Here is a 23,044-nt window from a genome sequence, read left to right as displayed (position 1 = left end):
TAAAGAATCAGTTGACAGACAAAGAGATTTTTATTGCGCTGATGATGTTGAAAAACATTTTAAAATTTTATCAGGCTAAAAAACATAAATGAAATGACAGAAAAATGGCGAAAAGAATGCAGGAAAGCAAGCTCACAACAGAGACGATGAAAATAACAGGCACACAATTTCTGTGGGAGGGGGGAGGCAGGGTACCTACAATATCAAGACTGTGTTGTGGAAAGTAATTTTCAGTCCCAACCTAGCCCCTTCTCACCCTTCCCCCAATAATTTGATTTGTTTGATATCTTATATTAATACTTCTTATTTTGTATTTGTTTATTTATTTTGGTTGTTGTGCCCCCTCTCACCTTCCCCCCAGTAATTTGATTTGTTTTTATATCTATATATATATATATTCATTTATTTATTTGTTCATTTATTTATTTTGGTTGTTTTGCCCCCTGCTACCCTTCCCCCAATAATTTGATTTGTTTTATATCTTTATATATATTCATTTATTTATTTGTTCGTTTATTTATTTTGCTTGTGCCCCCTCCCACCATCCCCCAGTAATTTGATTTGTTTTATATCTTTATATGACGGGCGCAATAGCCGAATGGTTGGACTTTCAATCTGAGGGTCCCAGGTTCGAATCACAGTGACGGCGCCTGGTGGGTAAAGGGTGGAGATTTTTATGATCTCCCAGGTCAACATATGTGCAGACCTGCCAGTGCCTGAACCCCTTTCATGTGTATACACAAGCAGAAGATCAAATACACACGTTAAAGATCCTGTAATCCATGTCAGCGTTCAGTGGGTTATGGAAACAAGAACATACCCAGCATGCACACCACCGAAAGTGGAGTATGGCTGCCTACATGGTGGGTTAAAAACAGTCATACACGTAAAAGCCCACTCGTGTATATACGAGTGAACATGGGAGTTGTATCTCACGAATGTGGAAGAAGAAGAAGAATATCTTTGTATTTATTTATGTATTTATTTATTTTGGTGGTTGTTATTTTCCACAGAGAGGAACAGGCAGAGTTGAACAAACAGCTGGAGGCGATACGAAAGATTGGGGAGGACCTGAAGACTCAGCTGACTGCTGTGACTGGTGAGTTTGGCTCTTTTTTACTTCTGTCTGCCGGTAAATCACACCCTTTCCCCTGAACTGAATCATGCACTGTGTCAGAACTGGTCAGGCGTTGGGACTACTGATCCAGTGTTCTGGCACCCATGATCAGGGTGTGAGGCTCCCTTTGAGAATGGTGTTGTGTACTTTGGAAATATTTGTATTTGTATATTTCCTGCTGTGGCTGTGTAGACCGATGCTGGAGTGGCAATCTAAATGCAATACAATACAATACAACATGATACAAAGTAATGCAGTGCAATAAAAAAACAATACAATACATTACAATACAACGCAATACAACATAATACGATGCAATAGAATACAACACAGTACAGTACAGTGCAGTGCAAATAAAAACAATGCAATACACTGCAATGCAATGAAATGCAATGCAGTATAATACACTGAAATGCAGTGCAATGCAATACAGTACAATTCATACAAAAACTTTCATTCCATTCGGAGACGAGGTGCTCTCAAACAGTCAGGATGATCGATGATGGGCCAGAGTTGAGTGAAAAAGTGAATCAGTTGCATCTTGGTGAGAAAACGATGGTGTCTCGCTTGGCTTTTACAGACCGCATCAAAGATGGGGCCACTCGACATTCTCGCCTCCTGCAGGACCGAAACTTTGTGCTGTTCACGCAAGATGTGAGAGTTTCCTTCTCTTTTGGTCTTGTGATTATTGATGAGCTCTGTGTGTGTGTGTGTGTGTGTGTGTGTGTGTGGTGTGTGTGTTTGATGTGTGTGTGTGTCGTGTGTGTATGTGTTTGGTGTGTGTGTGTGTGTTTGGTGTGTGTGTGTGTGTATGTTAGTGTGTGTGTTGTGTGTGTGTGTGTGGTGTGTATGTGTGTTTGGTGTGTGTGTGTGTGTGTGTGTGTGTGAGTGTGTGTGTGTGTGTGTATGTGTGTGTGTTGTGTGCACTAGTTTTCCACATAACCATGTTAATTATATGAAATAATGATCCATGAACATGTGTTTGTTCACATATGTAAGCATATGAGTGCAGACATACCCACTGCTATATGTGAAGTGTGTGTGTGTGCGTGTGCGTATGTGTGTGTGTGTGAGTGTGTGTGAGTGTGTGTGTGTGTGTGTGTGTGTGTGTGTGTGTGTGTGTGTGTGTGTGTAAACTTAAATGCTACATAGATCTGTATTTGAACACACATGTGCACAACATACCTTGGGAAACACAGACGATGACCACTCTTGCATATGCTCGCACACTCAAAATGCATGGACAATACTTGAATGATATGGATACTTAAATAGTGCGTATCCTTGGTCAGAGACCAAGCTCTATGTGCTTTACAAACACGGGGTCATTCACACAACAGGCTGTCTACCTGTGTAGAGCCGACTGACAGCTGCCATTGGGCGCTCATGTTTCGTTTCCTGTGTCATTCAGTCAGATTTCAGGCACGCACACATACACACTCAGACAGACATGTAACATTTTACATGTATGACAGTTTTGTTTATTTACCCCAGCATGTGGGCAGCCATACTCTGTTTTCAGGGGTGTGCATTCTGGGTATCATTTTGTTTCCATGATCCACGGAATGCTGACATGGATTACAGGATCTTTAACGTGTGTATTCGATCTTCTGTATGCGTATACACAACGAAGGAGATTCAGGCACCAGCAGGTCTGCACATAATTATGTTGACCTGGGAGATCAGAAAAATCTCCACCCCTTTACCCACCAGGCGCTGTTTTTACCAAGATTCGAAGCCGGGATCCTCAGGTTGAAAGTTGAGTGCTTTAACCACTTGGCTAATGCACAAAATATACAAGCCTATACATACATTTGTGTGTATGCTGACACCTGGCCCTTGCAGGATGAAAAGACCAGTGGCCTGAAGAAGAACAAGAACCTGGCTGCCCGATACAGACAGCTCCAGAATGAGTTCCTGATCAAGAAGGAACAGCTGCTGAGGACTTTTGACGATCGTCTGAAGCTTGAGACCACCATCAGTGACATCAAACAGGTACCGTGCTGTTTTTTACTGCGAGGTAATGATGGCAGTAATGATAGCGCATGTAAAAGAACCCACGGCAACAAAAGGGTTGTCCGTGGCAAAATTCTGTAGAAAAGCCAACTTCAAAAGGAAAACATAGAATTATTGCAGGCAGAAAAAAAAAAAATTTTAAAGGTGGCGCTCGCTGTCAGTGTAGCAACAACGTTCTCCTTGGTGAGAGCAGCCCAAATTTTACGCAGAGAAATCTGTTGTGACAAAGAAAAAAAAAGAGTAATACAATAATGCAATGAATTTGTTGAATGAGGAAAGTGGAATCTGCATATATATATGTTTGCTTCTTTACATCCAATCTTCAAGGAAAAGATGACTTCAAAGCAATCAGGAAAAATATGGATGAGATGATGGAAAAAGTATCAGTGTCAGTATCAGTATCAGTAGGTCAAGGAGGCGTCACTGTGTTCAGACAAATCCATATACGCTACACCACATCTGCCAAGCAGATATGCCTGACCAGCAGCGTAACCCAACACGCTTAGTCAGGCCTTAAGTAAAAAAAGAAAGATAATAATAATAATAATAATAATAACAATAAATGAAAATGAAATAAAAAGACAATAATGGTGATAAATAAGCAAATAAGTGAATAAACATAAAACATGCAGACACACAGTCACACATACACACACACATGCATAACAGATATGCAACAAACATGCAGTTTCACAGATATGAAAGCACAAACAAATACACATAAACGTACATGAACCCTGACACACACACACATGCACACAAATTACCCTGCACCCCCACGCCCCCCAACCCCATCCTCCACACACTCATTTTTAGGCTACGTAACACACCTTCCACAGCACAAACACACACACGCACACTTACTTGTGCAAGCACACACACATACACCGATATCCCCAACCCCCACTCCCACCCCCATATATACAAATATGTGTATGCACACCCGCACGTTCCACTATTCTGTTGCTCCCACAGTACAGACATGCATACACACACATACCTCATCCTCTACACACACACACACATACACACACGTGCACAGAGCTCTCCTGACACATGTGTACACTTACACACTCACGCACACACACAGACACACACAGACACGCACATGCACAGAGGCTGCCACTGATTGGCCTCAAGAGGGGTGGGAAAATATCTCTGAAAATATCTCTCTTGCGTGTTGCTCAGTCTGTTGTATTTGGAAAAGCCCACAGATACTCTGTTCTGTTTTGAAGAAATTTGCACAATGTTGGTTTGGAAATGATGCCGATATTTGTTTGATTTGCAAAGCATCGTGCTCTTCCTTTCATGCTAGACTTACAGCCACTCCCTCTTTCCACCTTTATTTCTTTGAGGCGATCGATGGTGTGATGGCCTTGTATCTGTTCTTTCTGGCATTCTTGGTGACTTTTCTGAGGATTTCCGATTTTCCTATATGTAGGCCGCTCGTTGTTGTTGGGAAAAAAGGCAGGGTACAGTCGCACAGATATAATGTACATGTTCATGTTCACATACACTGCTTGTACAATAAATGAGAGAGAAGGGGGCTATTTATATGTGTATGTGTGAAAGGAAAAGAGACAGAGATAGCTTTTGCTTCCCTATCAATGATTATTATGTCAGAGTTTGTGTGTTTGCGCATGTGGGCTCAAGCACTTGTGTGTGTGTGTGTGTGTGTGTGTGTGTGTGCTCACAAACATACCTATATTCAAATGAATGAGCAAATAATCCTACACAGGGGTTCTTCAGTTCCATTTCAAAACATCTCTCAAAACACATCTGTTTTGTTCTGCCTATTATATCATTGACTTTCATGCTTCTTGAATTTCTCCTGGTGGTGGTGGTGTGCGCACATAATATTTGTGTTTATGTGGGCATGTGCTTGTTTTTGTTTGGTGTACATGAATGTTATGTAGAAATATTAATAAATTCACCCTTTATTGTAAATGCCAGAAGCTCCCTGTCTGGGAGATGAGAGCATCAATCTGCATTTTTGTTATTATTATTATTATCATTATTATTACTATTATTAGTATCAGTCGTAGTATTGGCATTATTAGTATTATTGAATGAATGATATATGGGTTCTTATATTGTGCCTATCCTCAGTCAGAGACTAAGCTCTAGCTCTAAGTGCTTTACAAACATGGCATCATTTGCACAACAGGCTGCCTACCTGGGTAGAACCGATTGACAGCTGCCATTGGCGCTCATCATTCGTTTCCTGTATCATTCAATCAGGCTTCAGCCATGCACACGCACTCATAGACATGTAGCATTTTATGTGTATGACCATTTTATTTATTTACCCCGCCATGTATGCAACCACACTCAGTTTTTAGGGGTGTGCATGCTGGGTATGTTCGTTTCCATAACCCACCGAACACTGACATGGATTACACAATCTTTAACGTGCATTTTTGAACTTCTGCATGCATATACAAACCACAAAGGGGGTTCAGGCACTAGCAGGTCTGCACATATGTTGACCTGGGAGATTGGAAAAAAATCTCCACCCTTTACCCACCAGGCGCCGTGATCAGGATTAGAACTTGAGACCCTCAGATTAAATGTCCAGTGCTTTAATCACTCGACTGTTGCGCCTGCCAAGAGAAAGAGAGAGAGAGGGGTGGGAGAGGGAGAGAGAGACCCGGGACCCTCAGATCGAGAGTCCAACGCTGTAACCACTCAGCTGTGGCACCGATTATTTTGACTTACCTCCATCACCTAACTCACTCTTTGTGTCCCCTCCTGCCTGCCTCAGCTGAAGAGCCTGCAGTCCAAGATGCACGGGGCCCTGGCGGAGTACTTCAAGCTGAGCGGGCTGTTCAACGAAGGGGAACTGACCCGCCTGGAGCACGTGTCCGCCGAGAACGGTCAGCGCGTCGGCCAGCTGCAGACCGACATGGAGGAGGCCCTGGGCCTCATCACCAACTTCCTGCAGACGGAGATGGACGGCACGCGGGCCCGCCAGATGGCCTGGGAGGCCGTGCAGAAGATGGAGGCCCAGAGGAGGCAGTCCGGCGCCATGGTGTTTGCTTCTTGATTGGTTGGTTAGTTGATTAATTGATTAATTCAACTGGGGTTGAAAGAGCTCTCTCTCTCTCTCTGTGATAAGGGGCCTGTTGAACCAGAGTTTTTAAAACACACGCCGTGATGTGGGCAGAATTTAGCTGTGATATTCTGTTGACAATATTTTGATTATTTGCCTTCTGTGTAATTTTTTTGTTTGTTGTTGTTGTTTTTGTTGACAATGTTCTAATTATTTGCTTTCTGTGTATCATTCTTTTTTTTCGTGCAGATGTGATGTAGCGTATATCAATCAGTTTGAACACTTTGATGCCTTCTTGAAACTGAAACAGAACTTCTTGTGGTTGAGCGATACATTTGTTAGTATGTTTGCCCTTAGCACCATTGCTGTGGTCCATGTGGTTGAAAGAAAAAAAAGATCAACTGATAAGACTCGTACTGATATAATGACACAGACAGGTAATGGTGCTGCTGTCTCTGTGTGTGTGTGGTTTGTTAACTTTTTTGTTGCTGCTGAATGTTTTCTGACTAGCTGTTAAGTCTTTTTTTTTTTTTTTTTTTTACTGAGAAATGAGTTGCCATCTAAATTGGACAGTTTCAGCTGACAGGATCAAGGAGGTAGTGGTGTGATATGGTGGTGTAATATGGAACAAAGAGATTAAAGAGGCAACAGGAAAGTTTTTGAATTAATGAGGTAAATTTTAAACGAAAAGATGGCGACCGTGATACATTATTCATTACTGTTGAAGGTATCATTGAAGTATTAAAACAAAAGAAAGAAAAAAAGACTCAACAAGCTTTAAGACTGTAGAGTAAAACAGAAGTTTGAAGGACTGATACACTCAAGCAGTGTGAGATGCAGGGCCAGTCCCCAGATGATGGCACTGCCAATAGTAGGCAGACTGTATGATGAGAAAGTCTACACATTTTAGAAATAAAAACTTCTGTTTTATAACCTAGATCAGAAGTATCACCTTAACTGCTTAATATCTTGCGGATCTTTTGTCAAACTTAATATTTGTTAAATTCAGCCATTGCAACTGTTTGTTGAATGGAACACATATTACAACAGTTATTTATTTGTACCGACAAAACACATGTGAGACTGGCAAAAATCATAAACACAGACGTTTGACACCATTTGAAAAGATCAAAATGTAAACAGTGGATATGAGCTGGCTGTGTTGGGAACCATCTCAGATTATTTTTAATGGGCATTTATGGATTTGTTTATATATGCTACATTTGTTTGTGAAGCTGTCTCCATAACTTTGAAAATGCATCTGTTTGTTGAATAGAACATGTATCACAACAGAAAACAGTTATTTATTTGTTCTGACAAAGCGCATGTGAGACTGAAAAACACATGAACACAGCCCTATACACCATTTGAAAATATCAAAATGTAAACGGTGGATATGAGCTGGTTATGTTGGGAAACACCATAGATTATTTTTTTAATGGGCATTTATGGGTTTGTTTACATATACTACATTCATTTGTGAAGCTGTCTCCATAATTTTGGAAATGTTCTCTTTAAGGAGGTACAGTACAGTTTGAAACCAAGATTCGCAGGTGTATATTGTTGTACACTCAGAAATCCAGTGTGATATTTTTTTTCACACAGGCAATCTGAAAGTAAAACAATTGAAAAAAAAAAAAAAAGCTGTTTCTTGCCCTGCTGATTCATTCATCTCCCTCTGTGCCTCTGTCTGTATTTTGTGTGTGTGTGACAAATTTCTGCATTTGTCATTTAGTGTCAGACAAAACATGTCAGGTGTGATAATGTTTTTTTTCTTGGATAGGGCATTCTTTTTGCACTGGATCAACTGTCGTATCATTTGTTATGTGTATTGTGAATTTTGTAATTGACAGTATTGTCTCTTTTTTTTTTCTTTTTCTTTTTTTTTGAGAATGTGTGATTGTGTACATAGACAACTTTGATTTGAATTTGGACATGATATCATGAAACAAAATGTGATTTTGCTCATGCTGTTTAAGAGTCTGGAAATCCGTCCATTTGCAAATAAAGTTTCTTTCCAAATGTCAACATTTGTGTCTCCGTGTATGCTTATGTGTCTCTGTGTGTGTGTGTGTGTGCAAATGCACGCAAATGTAGTGTAATTAATTATGTATTTCCATTCATTTGTGCATTACATTTGTGTGTCTTCCATATATACTTTTTATGATTTTTGCTCACACATGTGTAAACAAAGCGAGTCTATAAAAAAACAACAGCACCTGATTCTACTGTCAGTATGTTTGTGTTTTTGTATGTTCATAGTATCCCTAGGAATCTTTAACAATTTCATTTTCTCTGAAAATATTTTGTTTGTCAGTACCAAGTTGGAATCAAACATTGAAATTTATTTTCCTACACATCAATGATAAGGGTTTAATTGTTGTGAGTCCACAAAATGTTCTTGGGTCCATCCAGGTTTGTCGCTGGATTAGCATTTGGACTTCTTGATAAGTGTTTGGTTATGAGATGGGTTATGAGACAACACAATGACATTTTATTTCTTAGTTGCAGTTTAAAGAGAGTGAAATTCTGGACAGAACACACTGAATAACACTTTCTACACCATATGCTCAATTGTATTTTATTAAAGAGGGTATTGATTTCACTGGAATGAAAATGCTTAAAAAAAAAAAAAAATTTCCATTGGATGATACTTCTTTGTCCGCCATATTGACTGAAAAGCTGTTTGCTGTGGGAATCATTCATCATGTGATAGCTGCTTTCATTATGAAGTATCAGAGTGGTTAAGTACTGGAAAAGATGGGAGTGGGTTAAAAGATCAACAAATGTAAAAGTTATCTGGATATCACTGAAGTGCAGATCTGATGTAATTGGCAAAGAGTTAAGCACTGTCTTGCACAAAGCAGCACAATGTATGCTTCAACAGATCTACATAAAAAAAAATGGTTTTTTGAAGATAGATAAATATATAGATCTAATGAACTTTGAAACTTTTAAGTTTTCTGTCTTCGTTGTGTATTCCCGGCTTAGAAAAACTGTAACAGTTACTCCACACGAATTCAATATTCAGTAATATAATATTCTAGGGTTATTTTCTTTCATATAACAATAGAACTGTTGCAAGAGATGATGCATAAACTACATTAAGATGATAACTGAACAATGAAATGGTGTTGGGCATGGGCTGCTTTAGATAGAACTGCATATTCCATTTCTAGCATGCAGCTTCCTACTCGTGTCAGAATGGTGCAAGCAGAAAATTGGTTTGTATCGATGTTTATGCAAGTAAATCACATTGAAAGCGCCCACCATCCTCATTGTACATCTGAAAATTAAACCCTGAAGTTATCTGGGTAGTTTACCCTTAGTGGGATCCTAATCTATTTCACAATGAATTATGATAAAGTGGTGGCTGGGGGCTTACTTCTGGCTGTATTAGTTGGATCATGCTGAGAGAGTTTAAATTGGATTGTATATTTAGGTATGTTTCGCAATATACTAATGGTCTGTATTGACGTGGGTAACTGAATGTCCAGGGACAGACCTACTGTTCTCTACAACCAGTTTAAAATAAACTGATGCTACTGGGACTGACAAGACACGGCTGCGTCATGGAGTGACGTCATAATCACACTTTCTACAACACATAGGCTAGTACTTCCGTTCTTCTTTTTCTTCTTCTGCGTTCACTCGTATGCACACGAGTGGGCTTTTACGTGTATGACCGTTTTTACCCCGCCATGTGGGCAACCATACTCCGTTTTCGGGGGTGTGCATGCTGGGTATGTTCTTGTTTCCATAACCCACCGAACGCTGACATGGATTACAGGATCTTTAACGTGCGTATTTGATCTTCTGCTTGCATATACACACGAAGGGGGTTCAGGCACTAGCAGGCCTGCACATATGTTGACCTGGGAGATCGTAAAAATCTCCACCCTTTACCCACCAGGCGCCGTCACCGTGATTCGAACCCGGGACCCTCAGATTGACAGTCCAACGCTTTAACCACTCGGCTATTGCGCCCGTCTGTACTTCCGTTCCAGCAGTGTGTCATGGAGTGACGTCATGAACACACTTTCTATGACACATCGTACTTCCGTTCCAGCAGTGTGTCATGGAGTGACGTCATGATCTGACTTTCTACGACACATCGCACTTCCTTTCCTGGAATGTGTCACAGAGTGACGTCATGAACTCACTTTCTACGACACATCGCACTTTCTTTCCAGCAATGCCCACGAGCTCTGACAGTCAAAGCTCAAAGATACCGGTCGGGCCGCGACTCAGTGAAAAGTCACAAAATGACGGACTTTGTTTTTACTATGCCACAATGTGATGTTCATTACTCAAAATGCAAAATGACCCTGTCCCGCGATATTTGTGTTGTAGTCATTCAATTAGTTTCTTGTTTCTTCCTCATTTTCTTCCTTGGTATGGACTGGCTCGGTTCTGACGAACTTAGCCAAGTGGAAATGACTGCCAGGGTGTGTTTTGTGCATGTAATGGTCACTTTGATTCTTGTCACTCTTATTAGTATGTTATATGTATCTGTAGGCATCCTTCAGTCTCCATGTGGAGAGCATGGAGTTGTGCTGTGGATGAAGTTACTTGCGTGGCGTTGGTTGTGGTTTGACGGGGGCCTATTACGGCGAGAGTGGCAGTCTCTCCCACGCTTTACGCAGATGAAGTTTGATGCTGGTCCATCTGTCAGAATTTGGGCCTCAAGCCTTTACTGTTTCGCCCCTGACCGTTGGGCAACTGAGTGTTTCTTTGAACTTCGGGAGGCGTTTCTGCACTGTCTGCCTCCTGGACTGTGATCGTATGGAGGCTACAGCTTTCCAGGTGTCTGGGATCGTGCCTCAGTGTAGGGTCTTCAGCCATTCAGGTCTCTTTTGCAGACATATTTGTATGCAGTTGGGGTCTACCTGAGAGGCGCTTTCCCAGAGCCAGCTCTCCCTACAGGAGGTCTCAGGGTATTCGGCCGTCCACCACCGTCCTTTTTTGCACGACGTGTTCGAGCCAGCGCATCTATCTTTGATTCAGGGAGGTGTACATGCTGGGGATGGCAGTCCTATCGAAGACAGTGTTATCTGAGGCTTTTGTCCAGCCAACAGATCATTTTCAGGATGCATACGAAACAGCGCATGTGGAAAGCGTTGAACTTTCGTTTCTGTCTGGCACGTAGTGTCCATGTTTCACCGCTGCACGGGAGGGTTCTCACGACCCAAGCTTTGTCGACATGGACCTTGATGTATTCTGTCCGCTCGCTGTTCTTCCTTACTTTCTTTGTCAGTCTGGAATGGTGGTAGCTGTCTTGCCAACGCGCTTGATTAGATCGGAGTCGAGAGAGAGGTAGTTTGAGATCGTTGGCCCCAAGTACTCAAAGTCATGGACAACTTCCAGTTGACGATCACAGATTCTGATGTTCGGTGGACAGTCACCGTCCTGTCCCATGACTTTTGTTTTCTTTAGAATGATGGTAAGTCCGAAGTAATGGCAAGTCTCGCTGAAGCGATTCGTGATCTGCTGAAGGTCTTCGGCTGAGAGGATGGTGGTTGCTGCGTCGTCTGCAAAGAGGAAATCGGCACAGGCATTTCTTCTGAACTCAGATGGATTTTGCTTAGTCTTGGGAGTTAGAAGAGCTTTCCATTTGACCTGGTGCGAAGGTAAATGTCCTTTGTGGAAGATCTGAACTCTAAAGGTCTGTTTCATCAGAACTGCGAAGAAGAACCCAAATAGAGTTGGGTTTTTTTTCCCCCCCTCTTCAAAGAAAGGCGGATGTTACATTAACGTTAGTTTGTGTTTGTTTTAAGGCACATGATCTGGTCATAATAATATTGTCAGGGGGGATCTTTCTTTCCTCCTCTCTCTTGGCGCCAGAATAAAGCCTCCATCGCCAGCTTAATGTTTTTAGGCCTGTCTTTTCTCCTTCAGATGATGGTTCAAAGCCTGATATCGTGGCAAGGATTGCACAAACAACAAGCTACGATAGCAGGACTCCAATCCCGGTAAGGAGAGACAAGAACATTAGCCCAGTGCCGCGCGCCAAAATGCGCTCCCTGGACTTGTCAGTCTTCATCTTTGCCTTCGAAACTTGGACACTCTCAGTAGACATGCAATGAAAAATTCTGTCAACAAAAAAATGACATCCTACAGGAAGATCTTTGGCATCCTCTGCACAGATCATGTGACAATCGAAAAGGTCCGCAGCAAATCCATCAAACCTAGGACCATATGATGACTTTACAGTCGTCAAGAAACGGAAAATGAAGTGTTTCCCGCTCATCAGGATTTTCAAAGACCATCTTGCAAGGGACATCAGATGAAGTCGCAGACGAATGAGACAAAGGAAGAGGTTGGAAGACAATATCCAAGAGTGGACACGAGGCATGAACCCGACGGAATCTCAGAGAGCGGTGGAGGACATGTACAGGTGTATGAGAGTGATGCCAACATCGGCAGACGCCAATGGATAGGTGGAAGGTGAAGATGGTCTGTTCTTGTTTCTGAGATGAAGGAACATCACATTGTGCGCCGAGTAATGAAAATCTCATAGATTCTTGGCATCAGTGCGTGTGCGCACGTTTTAAATGGGCTTTCATGCATGTTCGTGTCTTCGATTTGTCTCTATTCCTGTTCACAACCAGTTTTCTCGAAATTGCAAGAAACTTATGTTTAGTGAACACGGTATCTAATCTAGCCTTTTTTTTTCCCTTTTCTTCTTTTCTTAATGCGAATCTCATTGTTTATTCATTCATTCATTTTATTTCACTTGTTCAAGGCATCAATTTCCACCATTTTAGTATAAATAGTATCTCGACCCTTTTTTTTTTTTTTCTTCTTTTTTCTTTTTCGGTCTAAAAGGGATCGGGTGAACATTCCATTCCGCCTACGGCATCACTGACGCCCCCCCCCCTCCCCACTGACAGACCTGTGTTAACTTAAAGATGTTAGGCATGAGCCATCCTGCTGGTTGGCCAACCATTTCCGGTGTGTTGTTGTCCGGCGAAATTGCGCTTGGCTTCCTGTCCATCGTCAGTTGCGGTGTTCGTCCGTATCCCGCTTAGCTCTTTAATGTCTGCATCAGTAGCTTGGGTCATTGTTGACAGGACGGACACATTCTACATTTTCTTCATTGGTTCTTCCGCCCGTCTGTTTCACTGTTGTTTTACGGTCTGTTTTGTGTCTGTCCATAATTTTACAGTGTGCACTTTCGTCATTAGCGCCACCCCCTCGCGGCTTTTCCCATGTGTGTGTGTGTGTGTGTGTGTGTGTGTGTGTGTGTCGCGTGCGCGCACTGCGCACTGCGCAACGCGTGCATGTGTTTGAGTGTCAGTGTGTGCACATGTGAGGAATGGTGTGTCTGTGTGTATGTGAAGAACGGTGTCTGTCTGTGTGTGTCTTGTGTCTTTGTGTGTCTGTGTGCCCGAACGCGAGTAATCGTGGGTTTGTCTGTGTAATACGCTGTATTACCTCTTAGATCTCCGTTCTAATATCAGTAATGACAACAAAAAACTGAAGTGAAAATATATTTTCTTTTATGTTAAATGCGTGGGTTTTCCAGTTTTACCTTGATTCTTACACAACCCTTCATCTTTCAATCGGAAAAAGAAAGAGAGAAAAGTTTTTGTGTGTTTGTGTCTGATATATTTTATGATATTCTTTGTTCCATTTTCAGTAACAATGACAAAGAACTGAAGTGAAAATATCTGGGTTATTTTTAATGAAAATTCGTAGTTTTTCTTGTTTTACCATGACTGTTACACAACCCTTCACTTTTCATTCGAAAAAACGTTTTGCTTGTGTGTGTGTGTGTGTGTGTGTGTGTGTGTGTGTGTGTGTGTGTGTGTGGCCGAGCCCGTGTTTCTTCTTCTGTCAAAACAGGTACATTCATCACGTTCATAGCTTGGATGTGAATAGGGTAAAAGAAAAGAAAAATACACGTACACCACAAAGAATGATAAATGAAGGCAAGGCCAGCACCAACATTCAAGATGATGATAATGGTAGAAAGCAATAAAGAATCGTTTCTGTTCGTTGAAGCAAACACACACACACACACACACACACACACACACACACACACATTACATATATTTTTTCTTCACTTAATGCGCATTAAAACGTTATATTGAAAATAAAAAAGATATTATTATGATTATCAAAGTCATGAGGACAACAACAACAATAATCATTATTATCACGATTATAAGATTCGTTTTTAAATGTAACTATTATTACCTGTATTTCTATCATCACCATTACTTTTTTAAATCTTATTATATTTTCTTGATTATTCATCCATGTATTTGTTCATGTATTTATGGACTGATTGATGGATTGTTTGAGTGATTGATTGCTGCCCGATCTTCTGCACCATTCCAGTGACACGACTCCCTAAATACGGAAATACACGACATACACTGTATGTGCCCCGGTGATGATGATCGTTCGTTTATTTATTTATAGTCTGTTCATCTAAGATAATGGTATTAGACTGAAAGGGTGATGATGAGACAGACAGAGACACGGAGTGAAGAGTGTTTGTTTTTTGTTGTTTTCTTTCTTTCTATTATTTTTTTTTTCTTTTTTTTTTCTTTTTTCGGTGTGAGTGGGATGGTGGTCGGGAGTAGGGGTTCCTAAGGCCAAGTGCATAAAACAAAAAACACACACACAAGAAATACTTACACACACACACACACACACACACACACACACACACATATATATATATATATAAAATCAAGGAATAAATACTGAAAATAAGAAGCTGGTCAATATGCTAAGCAAAGAGGTCCGATTTTTGGTTTCCTAGTCTGAATGCTTTACACAAGAACAAGGATAGATTCTGCACATCGCTATGGCCAGTGGATGACATGATAAGTGGACTTAGCTGGATGTCGATAATACACAGAAATAATAAATGTTTGTATTTGTATTTCTTTTTTTATCACAACAGATTTCTCTGTGTGAAATTCGGGCTGCTCTCCCTAGGGAGAGCGCGTCGCTATACTACAGCGCCACCCATTTTTTGTGTTTTTTTCCTGCGTGCAGTTTTATTTGTCTTTCCTATCGAAGTGGATTTTTCTACAGAATTTTGCCAGGAACAACCCTTTTGTTGCCGTGGGTTTCTTTTACGTGTGCTAAGTGCATGCTGCACACGGGACCTCCGTTTATCGTCTCATCCGAATGACTAGCGTCCAGACCACCACTAAAGGTCTAGTGGAGGGGGGAGAAAATATCGGCGGCTGAGCCGTGATTCGAACCAGCGCGCTCAGATTCTCTGGCTTTCTAGGCGGACGCGTTACCTCTAGGCCATCACTCCACTAGGCTAATTTTGCTGCCGATATGCTTTGGACAGCACAAAACAAAACGTTATTTGTCTTCCATTCTTTGAATGTTTCGGCATTGTGGACAACTCAAATTTATATAATGTTGTTGTCTGTATCTGTAGTAATGTACACCATATGTAAATACTCAGTCTGAATTTTGTAACAGTGTATTTCAGACGCTTGTCTATATCGAGCTCTAAGTAGTGTTTTATGTCAAGTCAATAAGAGGATGATGTGCTCTAGTGGCATAAAGACGTTTGAAAACAAGAGAACGCTGGCCATTAAGGAGAGGCGTGAGCGAAGGAAGCAGGGCTCAACTTCTAGAGACGTTTTCCCTCGCAGCACCTGTGGGAAGTGCTGCGCATCCAGAATCGGCCTCTTCTTCCAAATGAGGACACACACTGAGAGATAAGCCTGCCTGCCTACTCATCCGTCGGTCCGACGGGAGACTCAAATCAATAAGAGGGGAAAAAAACCCCAAACTTCTGTAATGTTTAACTCTCTCCATACGAACGGCGAAAGAGACGACGTTAACAGCGTTTCTCCCCAATTACCACCATCAAAATATTACAAGCGGAAGGCTCTTACACTGAAGAAGTGAATGTTGACAAAGAATACCGCAGTTCTGACGACGGAAGCTAAAGGTTGGATTATTGAGACACCCACTGGACATCCGAGGGGTCTGTGTAGAGGAGAAGAGGGGACTGGCTGTACTGAGTGAGTTAAACCTTTGAACATGATCATACACTTATGAGACAAAATTGTGAACGGAAAACAGTACCCACAACCCTTTCTATTCATGGCCAGTAAAAGAAGAAGAAGAAAAGAAAAGAAAAAGAAAAAAGAAAGGAAAATTTTAGTCGAAAACAAGTTGTAACACGTAAAGAAAAAAGAACAGAGAGAGAGAGAGAGAGAGAGAGAGAGAGGGAGGGAGAGAGAACCATGATCCAAAACAAACCCGAGTTGAAACGAGTTAGCAAAGTAAACCCGCAGAAGCAAATTTAACAGTGCAACAAAACGAACAAACAAACCAACAAAAACAAACAAACGAACAAGCAAAACACCACCACCACCACCACCATCACCACAAGCACACAACACACAAACAACCTTCGGGTCAGGTCGTCACAGAATTAGCGAAAGGCTTCGATCAACGGGTCACGTCAGCGGGCTGCGAACTCTTCTCTTTTTGTTGTAGGTTTTCTGGTCTAATTTATCGGAATTGTGTGTGTGTGTGTGTGTGTGTGTGTGTGTGTGTGTGTGTGTGTGCGTGCGTGTGTGCCGGCGTGCGCGAAGGTTCTGGCATGTTTTTTCCCCGTTCTTGTTTACGACCTGTTTTCTGGAAATTGCGATGGAACGATAGATATTCTTGTCCATTGGACACGGTTTCCAGCCAGTGAAACGGAATCCCCTTTTTGTTTGAGAGTTCTTTTTTTCTTCTTCTCTTTTTCTTTCAAGGCAATCCGTCCTTTTCTTTCTTTCTCTGTCTTTTCTTCTTCTTCTTTTTTTTTTTTTTGGGGGGGGGGGGGGGATAGGGGGGTGAATGGGGGGTTGGGAAAGGGGGGGGGGGGGATTAATACTTACACATTCACGTCCGACGTCACACCGTCAATTAGACTAACCTCAACCAGACATCATCATAATCATCATCACCATCCAGTTGACGGCCACAATCGTCATGTCGATTACTCTGCCGCGACTAGAGGGTTTCGTGAAGATAGAGATGCTCTCGTATAGAAAAATACCAGACAGATGAGAGGGGGGAAAAAATTACACCTACTCTATGTGGGTTTTATCAGCAGACTACTAATTTTTCGCTCTTCACCCACGCAGGGGCTAGCTGATTCCAGTCCTCCAGATGGGAGAGCTGGGCCCAAAAATAAATTTAAAAATCTAAAGAGTGGGGGCGGGGGGGGGCGGGGGGGGGGGGGAGTATTTGGGAGGGGGATGAGGGAGACATATATCCACAATCACCTGATCACCATCACTTTCTTCTCAGTAAAAACAGCAGTAGCGGCATTTGTAATGGCATTGGTAGCAGCAGCAGCAGCAGCAGCAGCAGCAGCAGCAGCAGCAGCAGCAATAGTAGTAGAAATAGTAGTAGCAACAGCCTACCTCCGTCAAAGACATAATGTTTCCACTCAAAACGATTTGTCTGTCGGTAAGATCACGCTTTCTTTTCTGTCATAAACAGACCATATTTTTTTCCCTTGTTGGTTGGTTCAGACATGTTCACAACTTGCTCGGAACATTTTTATCAATGTTTGTGACGTTCATCTAAATGATGAACTATGTACAGAAACCGGAAGCACACCTTGGTAATAAATCCTGAGATTTCTTGAAAGCTTCAAAAAGTTCTTCAAATATGTTATTTGGTGTAACATAAAAACAAAACAAAACGGAAGTACGAAATAACTTCAGAAGGTTCTAGAAAAGTTTTCAGAAATTCTTTTAAAAAAAGTTTTATTTTGTTTCACGTTTGGAAAACAGACGAACATACTAGTTCCAGACGCTTTTTTTTTTTTTTTGAAAGTTCCAGAAAGTTCTTTGAACATGTTATGTTGTGTGACTTTTAGAAAACGGGAGTGCGTAATGGTTCCAGAAGCCTCTAGAAAGTTCCAGTGAATATTCCATACATTATGACTGGTCGTGCAAGAAAAGAGAGAGGGAGGGGTTGGCGCTTTTTGTTGTTTTCGTCCTTGACTTCGATGTCAACTCAGACAAAACAGCTTTTTTGTTTGTTTGTTTTTGAAATTCACGTTATCACGATCAAACAAACACAACAAAAACAACACGAGAAAAAGGAAAAACAACAAAAACAACAACAACACACACAACAACAACAAACAAACAAACAAACAAAACCCACCAGACAGAACCACCACCCTGGCCACCCCGGGTCTCTAAATCTTTCTCACCCACGCACACAGATCACTCACAAACATCGCGCAGACAGAGAGAAAAATAGAGAGCCACAGAATAAGCTCTGCGACGAAGAAAACAAAAGCACCGTCACGAATATTCCGATTTACACTGTAAACAAGCACACATTTCATGGAAATATATCACGAATCCGTTCCTAAAACCAGAATCGTGAGACAGAAATAAACGGTTACTTATCAACATTCACCCGGTAAATTCTTTTCCTATTTGCGTCTTCGAGTTTGTTAATGTGTTTTTTTTTAAACACACACACACACACACACACACACACACACACACACACACACACACAGAGAAATATATCGTTCAACGTGCATCCTTCTAAGCCCACACTTTTCCTTTCATGATCCTAGTCTCCTGTCTTAGTGTTCCAAATAAATTCTACAGGTCCCCCCTTCCCTGCTCCCCCCCCCCCACCGCCAACCAATCAGATGATCAGTGTTTTTGAATAAATTCTATTCCTGTTTTCCGCCACCCAAACGGGTAAGTTAACATCAACATCACGAACAAAACAACTCGAGAGAAAGAGATTATATATATATATATAATCTCTTTCTCTCGAGTTATATATATATAAATGAAAATAAAACAACAAAAAACTATATAAAAAAGAACAACAAACAAACAAAACCAAACAAACAAATAAAACACACACACACACACACACACACAAACCGGGTGTGTGGGTTACGGCCAAGTCATTTTGACAATCATATTTTTTTCTTATCAACAACATGAAAATGTATCTGCATGCGCTCACTATCATAAACTGCAGTCACCACAATAATAACAACAACAAGTATTATTAATATGATGATAATGATGATGATACTACTACTACTACTACTACTACTAAAAACAATAATGTATCTGCCCGGAATAGAAGTTTGCAATTTCTTCTCGGTGCGTCATGTGCAAGATGAGAAAATTGTGTCGCTCAATGAACTTCGATGTCATTTAGTATGATTATTGCGTGGTGCACAGACACTATTTAGGCCGGGGACTGGACGGGAAAAAAGCACACCTGTGCTTATCCATTATCCTCTAAAATAGATCATTTGTCTTGTCCTCTCTCTCTCTCTCTCTCTCTCTCTCTCACACACACACAAACACACACATACACACTACCACCACCACCACCACCATGAGGGATGCCCAGATGGATCAGACCATCGCCCCACTCCACGCCACACTTCGCGTTCTTTGGAGTCCATCAATATTCGCACGTGCGAGATTATTGTTATGATTTTCCAGACTGACACTCGGGGCTGTCACCACTAAGTGACTGACACGCCGGTGGGTCGCTCAGTACTGACCGCAAAACGAATTCCTATCGCGTACCTGGAATTGTCGCCCCTGTACAACCTGTCACCGGGGACAAAAGAACAATGATATGTGCCGATAAGCCTTGCGCCAAAGATTTTGTCACAGGCGCCGCGGACAAAATTTGTTATTACCTGGAACAAACGAAGCACTTTTTCTCTTTATCAGCACCGTGTGTTTAAATCATTTGATTGTTAGAATGTTAAACTAATGTGTTGTTTTAGAACGATAAGACAACGTAGTGTTTTAGAACGTTGAATTAACGTGGTGTGTTAGAACGTCAGACTTCTGGCTTGAATTAGAACGCTAAATTAATGTGTTGTGTTAGAATGTTGTCTGCCAAATGGGGACATAATGAGGTCCGAGAGTGGCCGGATACCAAACGTGCATATCTGAATATTTTCGACACTTTTATATATTCTGCTAACTTTGGTACACTTTTGAAGCTCTTGTGCTATTTACTTACTTTGACAGACTTGACATTTTCTTTTGACATCGTTACCAACATCAACCCACCTTTGATGCTTTTGTGCACTTAACTCATTCCTGTACATTGTACTTTTCGTATTTCAGTATACTTTTGTTCGCAGCAAGTATTTCAGCACAATTTTGTACACTTTGCGTACTTCAGTTATTCCAATACCCTCTAACGTTTGCACACCATAGTGCACAACTGACACTTGTGCACACTTTACATACTGCAGTACACTCCTAACCCTAACCCTTCCCATCATGTTCTTTTGTTTTGTGCTTTTGTGTGAAGCTAATTTTACATTATTTTTCAAGATTACCTCTCTGGATGCTTGAGGTGAGTGAAAGATTTTATTATTACATTATTATCTCATGTTTTGACACATTCTTCGGTAGGTTTTGTGTAGAATATAAGTTTTGCTTTTTTCCACTTTGGGTGTCTTTGTTTCCTTGCATGGCTGATACAAAAGAGGAAGAAAACAGTAACAAAAACACAACAGTGTGATAGATGAAAGATTCTGTTTTCCAATGATACCAAACACTTATGCTGAATCTGTAATGAAAGGTAACAAACTTCCTCTTGAAAAGTACTAAAAGTAGCCCGTTTCCAGGCTACACACGGCCACTGAACATCTCGCGTGAGGCGAAAATCCACCCAGCTGAGGTACGCGGTGATAAAGTTAACTTACATCGGTACAGTTTTGAAGGTTTGCCGAAAATAATGTCTCCGGCGTGACAAATTGCCCATGGCAATAGCCGAGTGGTTAAAGCGTTGGACTTTCAATCTGAGGGTCCCGGGTTCGAATCACGGTGACGGCGCCTGGTGGGTAAAGGGTGGAGATTTTTACGATCTCCCAGGTTAACATATGTGCAGACCTGCTAGTGCCTGAACCCCCTTCGTGTGTATATGCAAGCAGAAGATCAAATACGCACGTTAAAGATCCTGTAATCCATGTCAGCGTTCGGTGGGTTATGGAAACAAGAACATACCCAGCATGCACACCCCCGAAAACGGAGTATGACTGCCTACATGGCGGGGTAAAAACGGTCATACACGTAAAAGCCCACTCGTGTACATACGAGTGAACGTGGGAGTCGCAGCCCACGAACGCAGAAGAAGAAGAAGAAGAAGCCCATGGCTGTCAGCACATTTTGTCGTTGGGTGATACACACGAACACGTGGCTTCGTATGCCTACTCATTTTTTTTTCTTCTTTTTCACCCAGTCGGGAAGAAAATGATTGAGAGAAATACACAACTTACCGCGCGTACACACGCATGCATGCGTGCACGCGTGCGCACACACAAAACAAAATGATAAGCCTTTGCACATCTACAAAATACGCTCACATGCATTTATGAAAATGTATACACACGCTCCTGCTCTCACACTCACGCACACACACACACATACACGGAGATACACACACACACACACACACACACACACACAAAACAAACAAACAAACAATCTGGCGTTCTACTGTTTAATAACACATCTGCAACAATCCGATTCCATCAACAGCAACAGTGTCTGATGAGATCTTTGCATTTGGAAACGGTCTTCACTACTCTTTGCCATGCGAAAAATCTCACTTAAAAAAAAAAAAAAAAAAAAAAATCACAAACACTCCTTTCGAAGTTTGATGATCAACATCCACCTTTATTTTCCTTCTATAGAAAGTTATTATCTATACAGTGTAGACCGACGCAGACGTTTTGATATTATGTTGCTGTTTTTTTGTTTTCTTTATTATTTTTTTTTTTCCTTAATTCCCCGTCCCTGTTTTAGGAGATGAAAACCTCAAACAATGTCTAGACGTCTAATTATACACTTCTTCAGATCAGCTTTTCCTTCATCATTTGGTTGTTGTTTTTCCCTCATTCATTTCAAAACTCATTTCACAATAATTGAAATTCACTCCATAAAGAATTAAAAAGAGAAAACGTCCATCAGTATCGTTCTCAAAAACGGACAAAAAAGCGCTGTGCACGTTGTGTTAAAACATGTGCTTGTGTGTGTGTGTGTGTGTATGTGTGTGTGTATGTGTCTTTACTTACGTCTGTGTGTGTGTGTGTGTGTGTGTGTGTGCGCGTGTCTTTACTTACGTGTGTGCTGTGTGTGTGTGTGTGTGTGTGTGTGTGTGTGTAGTAGTAGTAGTAGTAGTAGTAGTAGTAGTCTTCAGTTTAATGTCTTTCCACTTTGAGTGATATTAGACCCCAAAAGGGGGTGGGGGAGAGGGGCGGGGGCGGTGGGGAGGGTGGGTGGGTGGTGGTGTGTGAGGTGGGTGGCTGTAGGTTGGGGGAACAGATAACGATTGAAATTATCAAAATACATTTACATGAACTCTCCGAAAAGCTTGGTACTACAAACGATTTTAGACTGACATTCAAATATTACGTGTTTGCAAGAAATAAGTTCTCAACATATGCATTTAACATCATTGCTGAAGTTATTTATAAAAGCGTTCAGCTGCATCCTGTTCGATAATGCCTGAATCTGCCTTAACCTGATTAGATTACTATACGTATTTGATTGATCGACAGTTTCCGGTTGTCGAATATCAGTTACATTATCATTTAAAACTTTGCCATTTTGCTGGTATATTTCCCTGATTTTGCTGTACGATGCTTGTTCTAGTAATCGGTAACCCTCAGATAGAGGCACATGAAGTTCTGTGGTTCCCAGTTAGTGTTTGCATCATTTCTTGAAGCCCTGTCATTATTTTAGAGAAGACCCAGCAATATGTGTTCCTTCCAAACTCAAAAGATGTGCAATGGGAATGATTTCTATAATAATTTGGACTCGCTCTTACAATTTGATGAG

At 41.3% G+C, this 23,044-nt stretch overlaps 2 protein-coding genes across 2 annotated transcripts in view; one reads left to right on the top strand and one right to left on the bottom strand.

Annotated features, from left to right (window-relative positions):
* The window catches only part of LOC143295508 (coiled-coil domain-containing protein 178-like), a 29,734-nt gene extending 22,785 nt beyond the window's left edge, over positions 1-6,949 (top strand). The window contains exons 18-21 of the mRNA XM_076607232.1: positions 1,014-1,099; positions 1,698-1,771; positions 2,963-3,112; positions 5,898-6,949. Coding sequence (XP_076463347.1) covers positions 1,014-1,099; positions 1,698-1,771; positions 2,963-3,112; positions 5,898-6,179 — 592 coding nt within the window. The 3' untranslated portion in view covers positions 6,180-6,949. The remainder of the gene's footprint in view (positions 1-1,013; positions 1,100-1,697; positions 1,772-2,962; positions 3,113-5,897) is intronic.
* Positions 1-23,044, bottom strand: part of LOC143295515 (sulfotransferase 1B1-like) — a 380,130-nt gene that overhangs the window by 267,522 nt on the left and 89,564 nt on the right. The window lies entirely within an intron of this gene.

Source organism: Babylonia areolata, chromosome 20, assembly GCF_041734735.1.
Source record: "Babylonia areolata isolate BAREFJ2019XMU chromosome 20, ASM4173473v1, whole genome shotgun sequence".
Taxonomy (NCBI): domain Eukaryota; kingdom Metazoa; phylum Mollusca; class Gastropoda; order Neogastropoda; family Buccinidae; genus Babylonia; species Babylonia areolata.
This window is presented reverse-complemented; position numbering and strand designations above follow the sequence as displayed.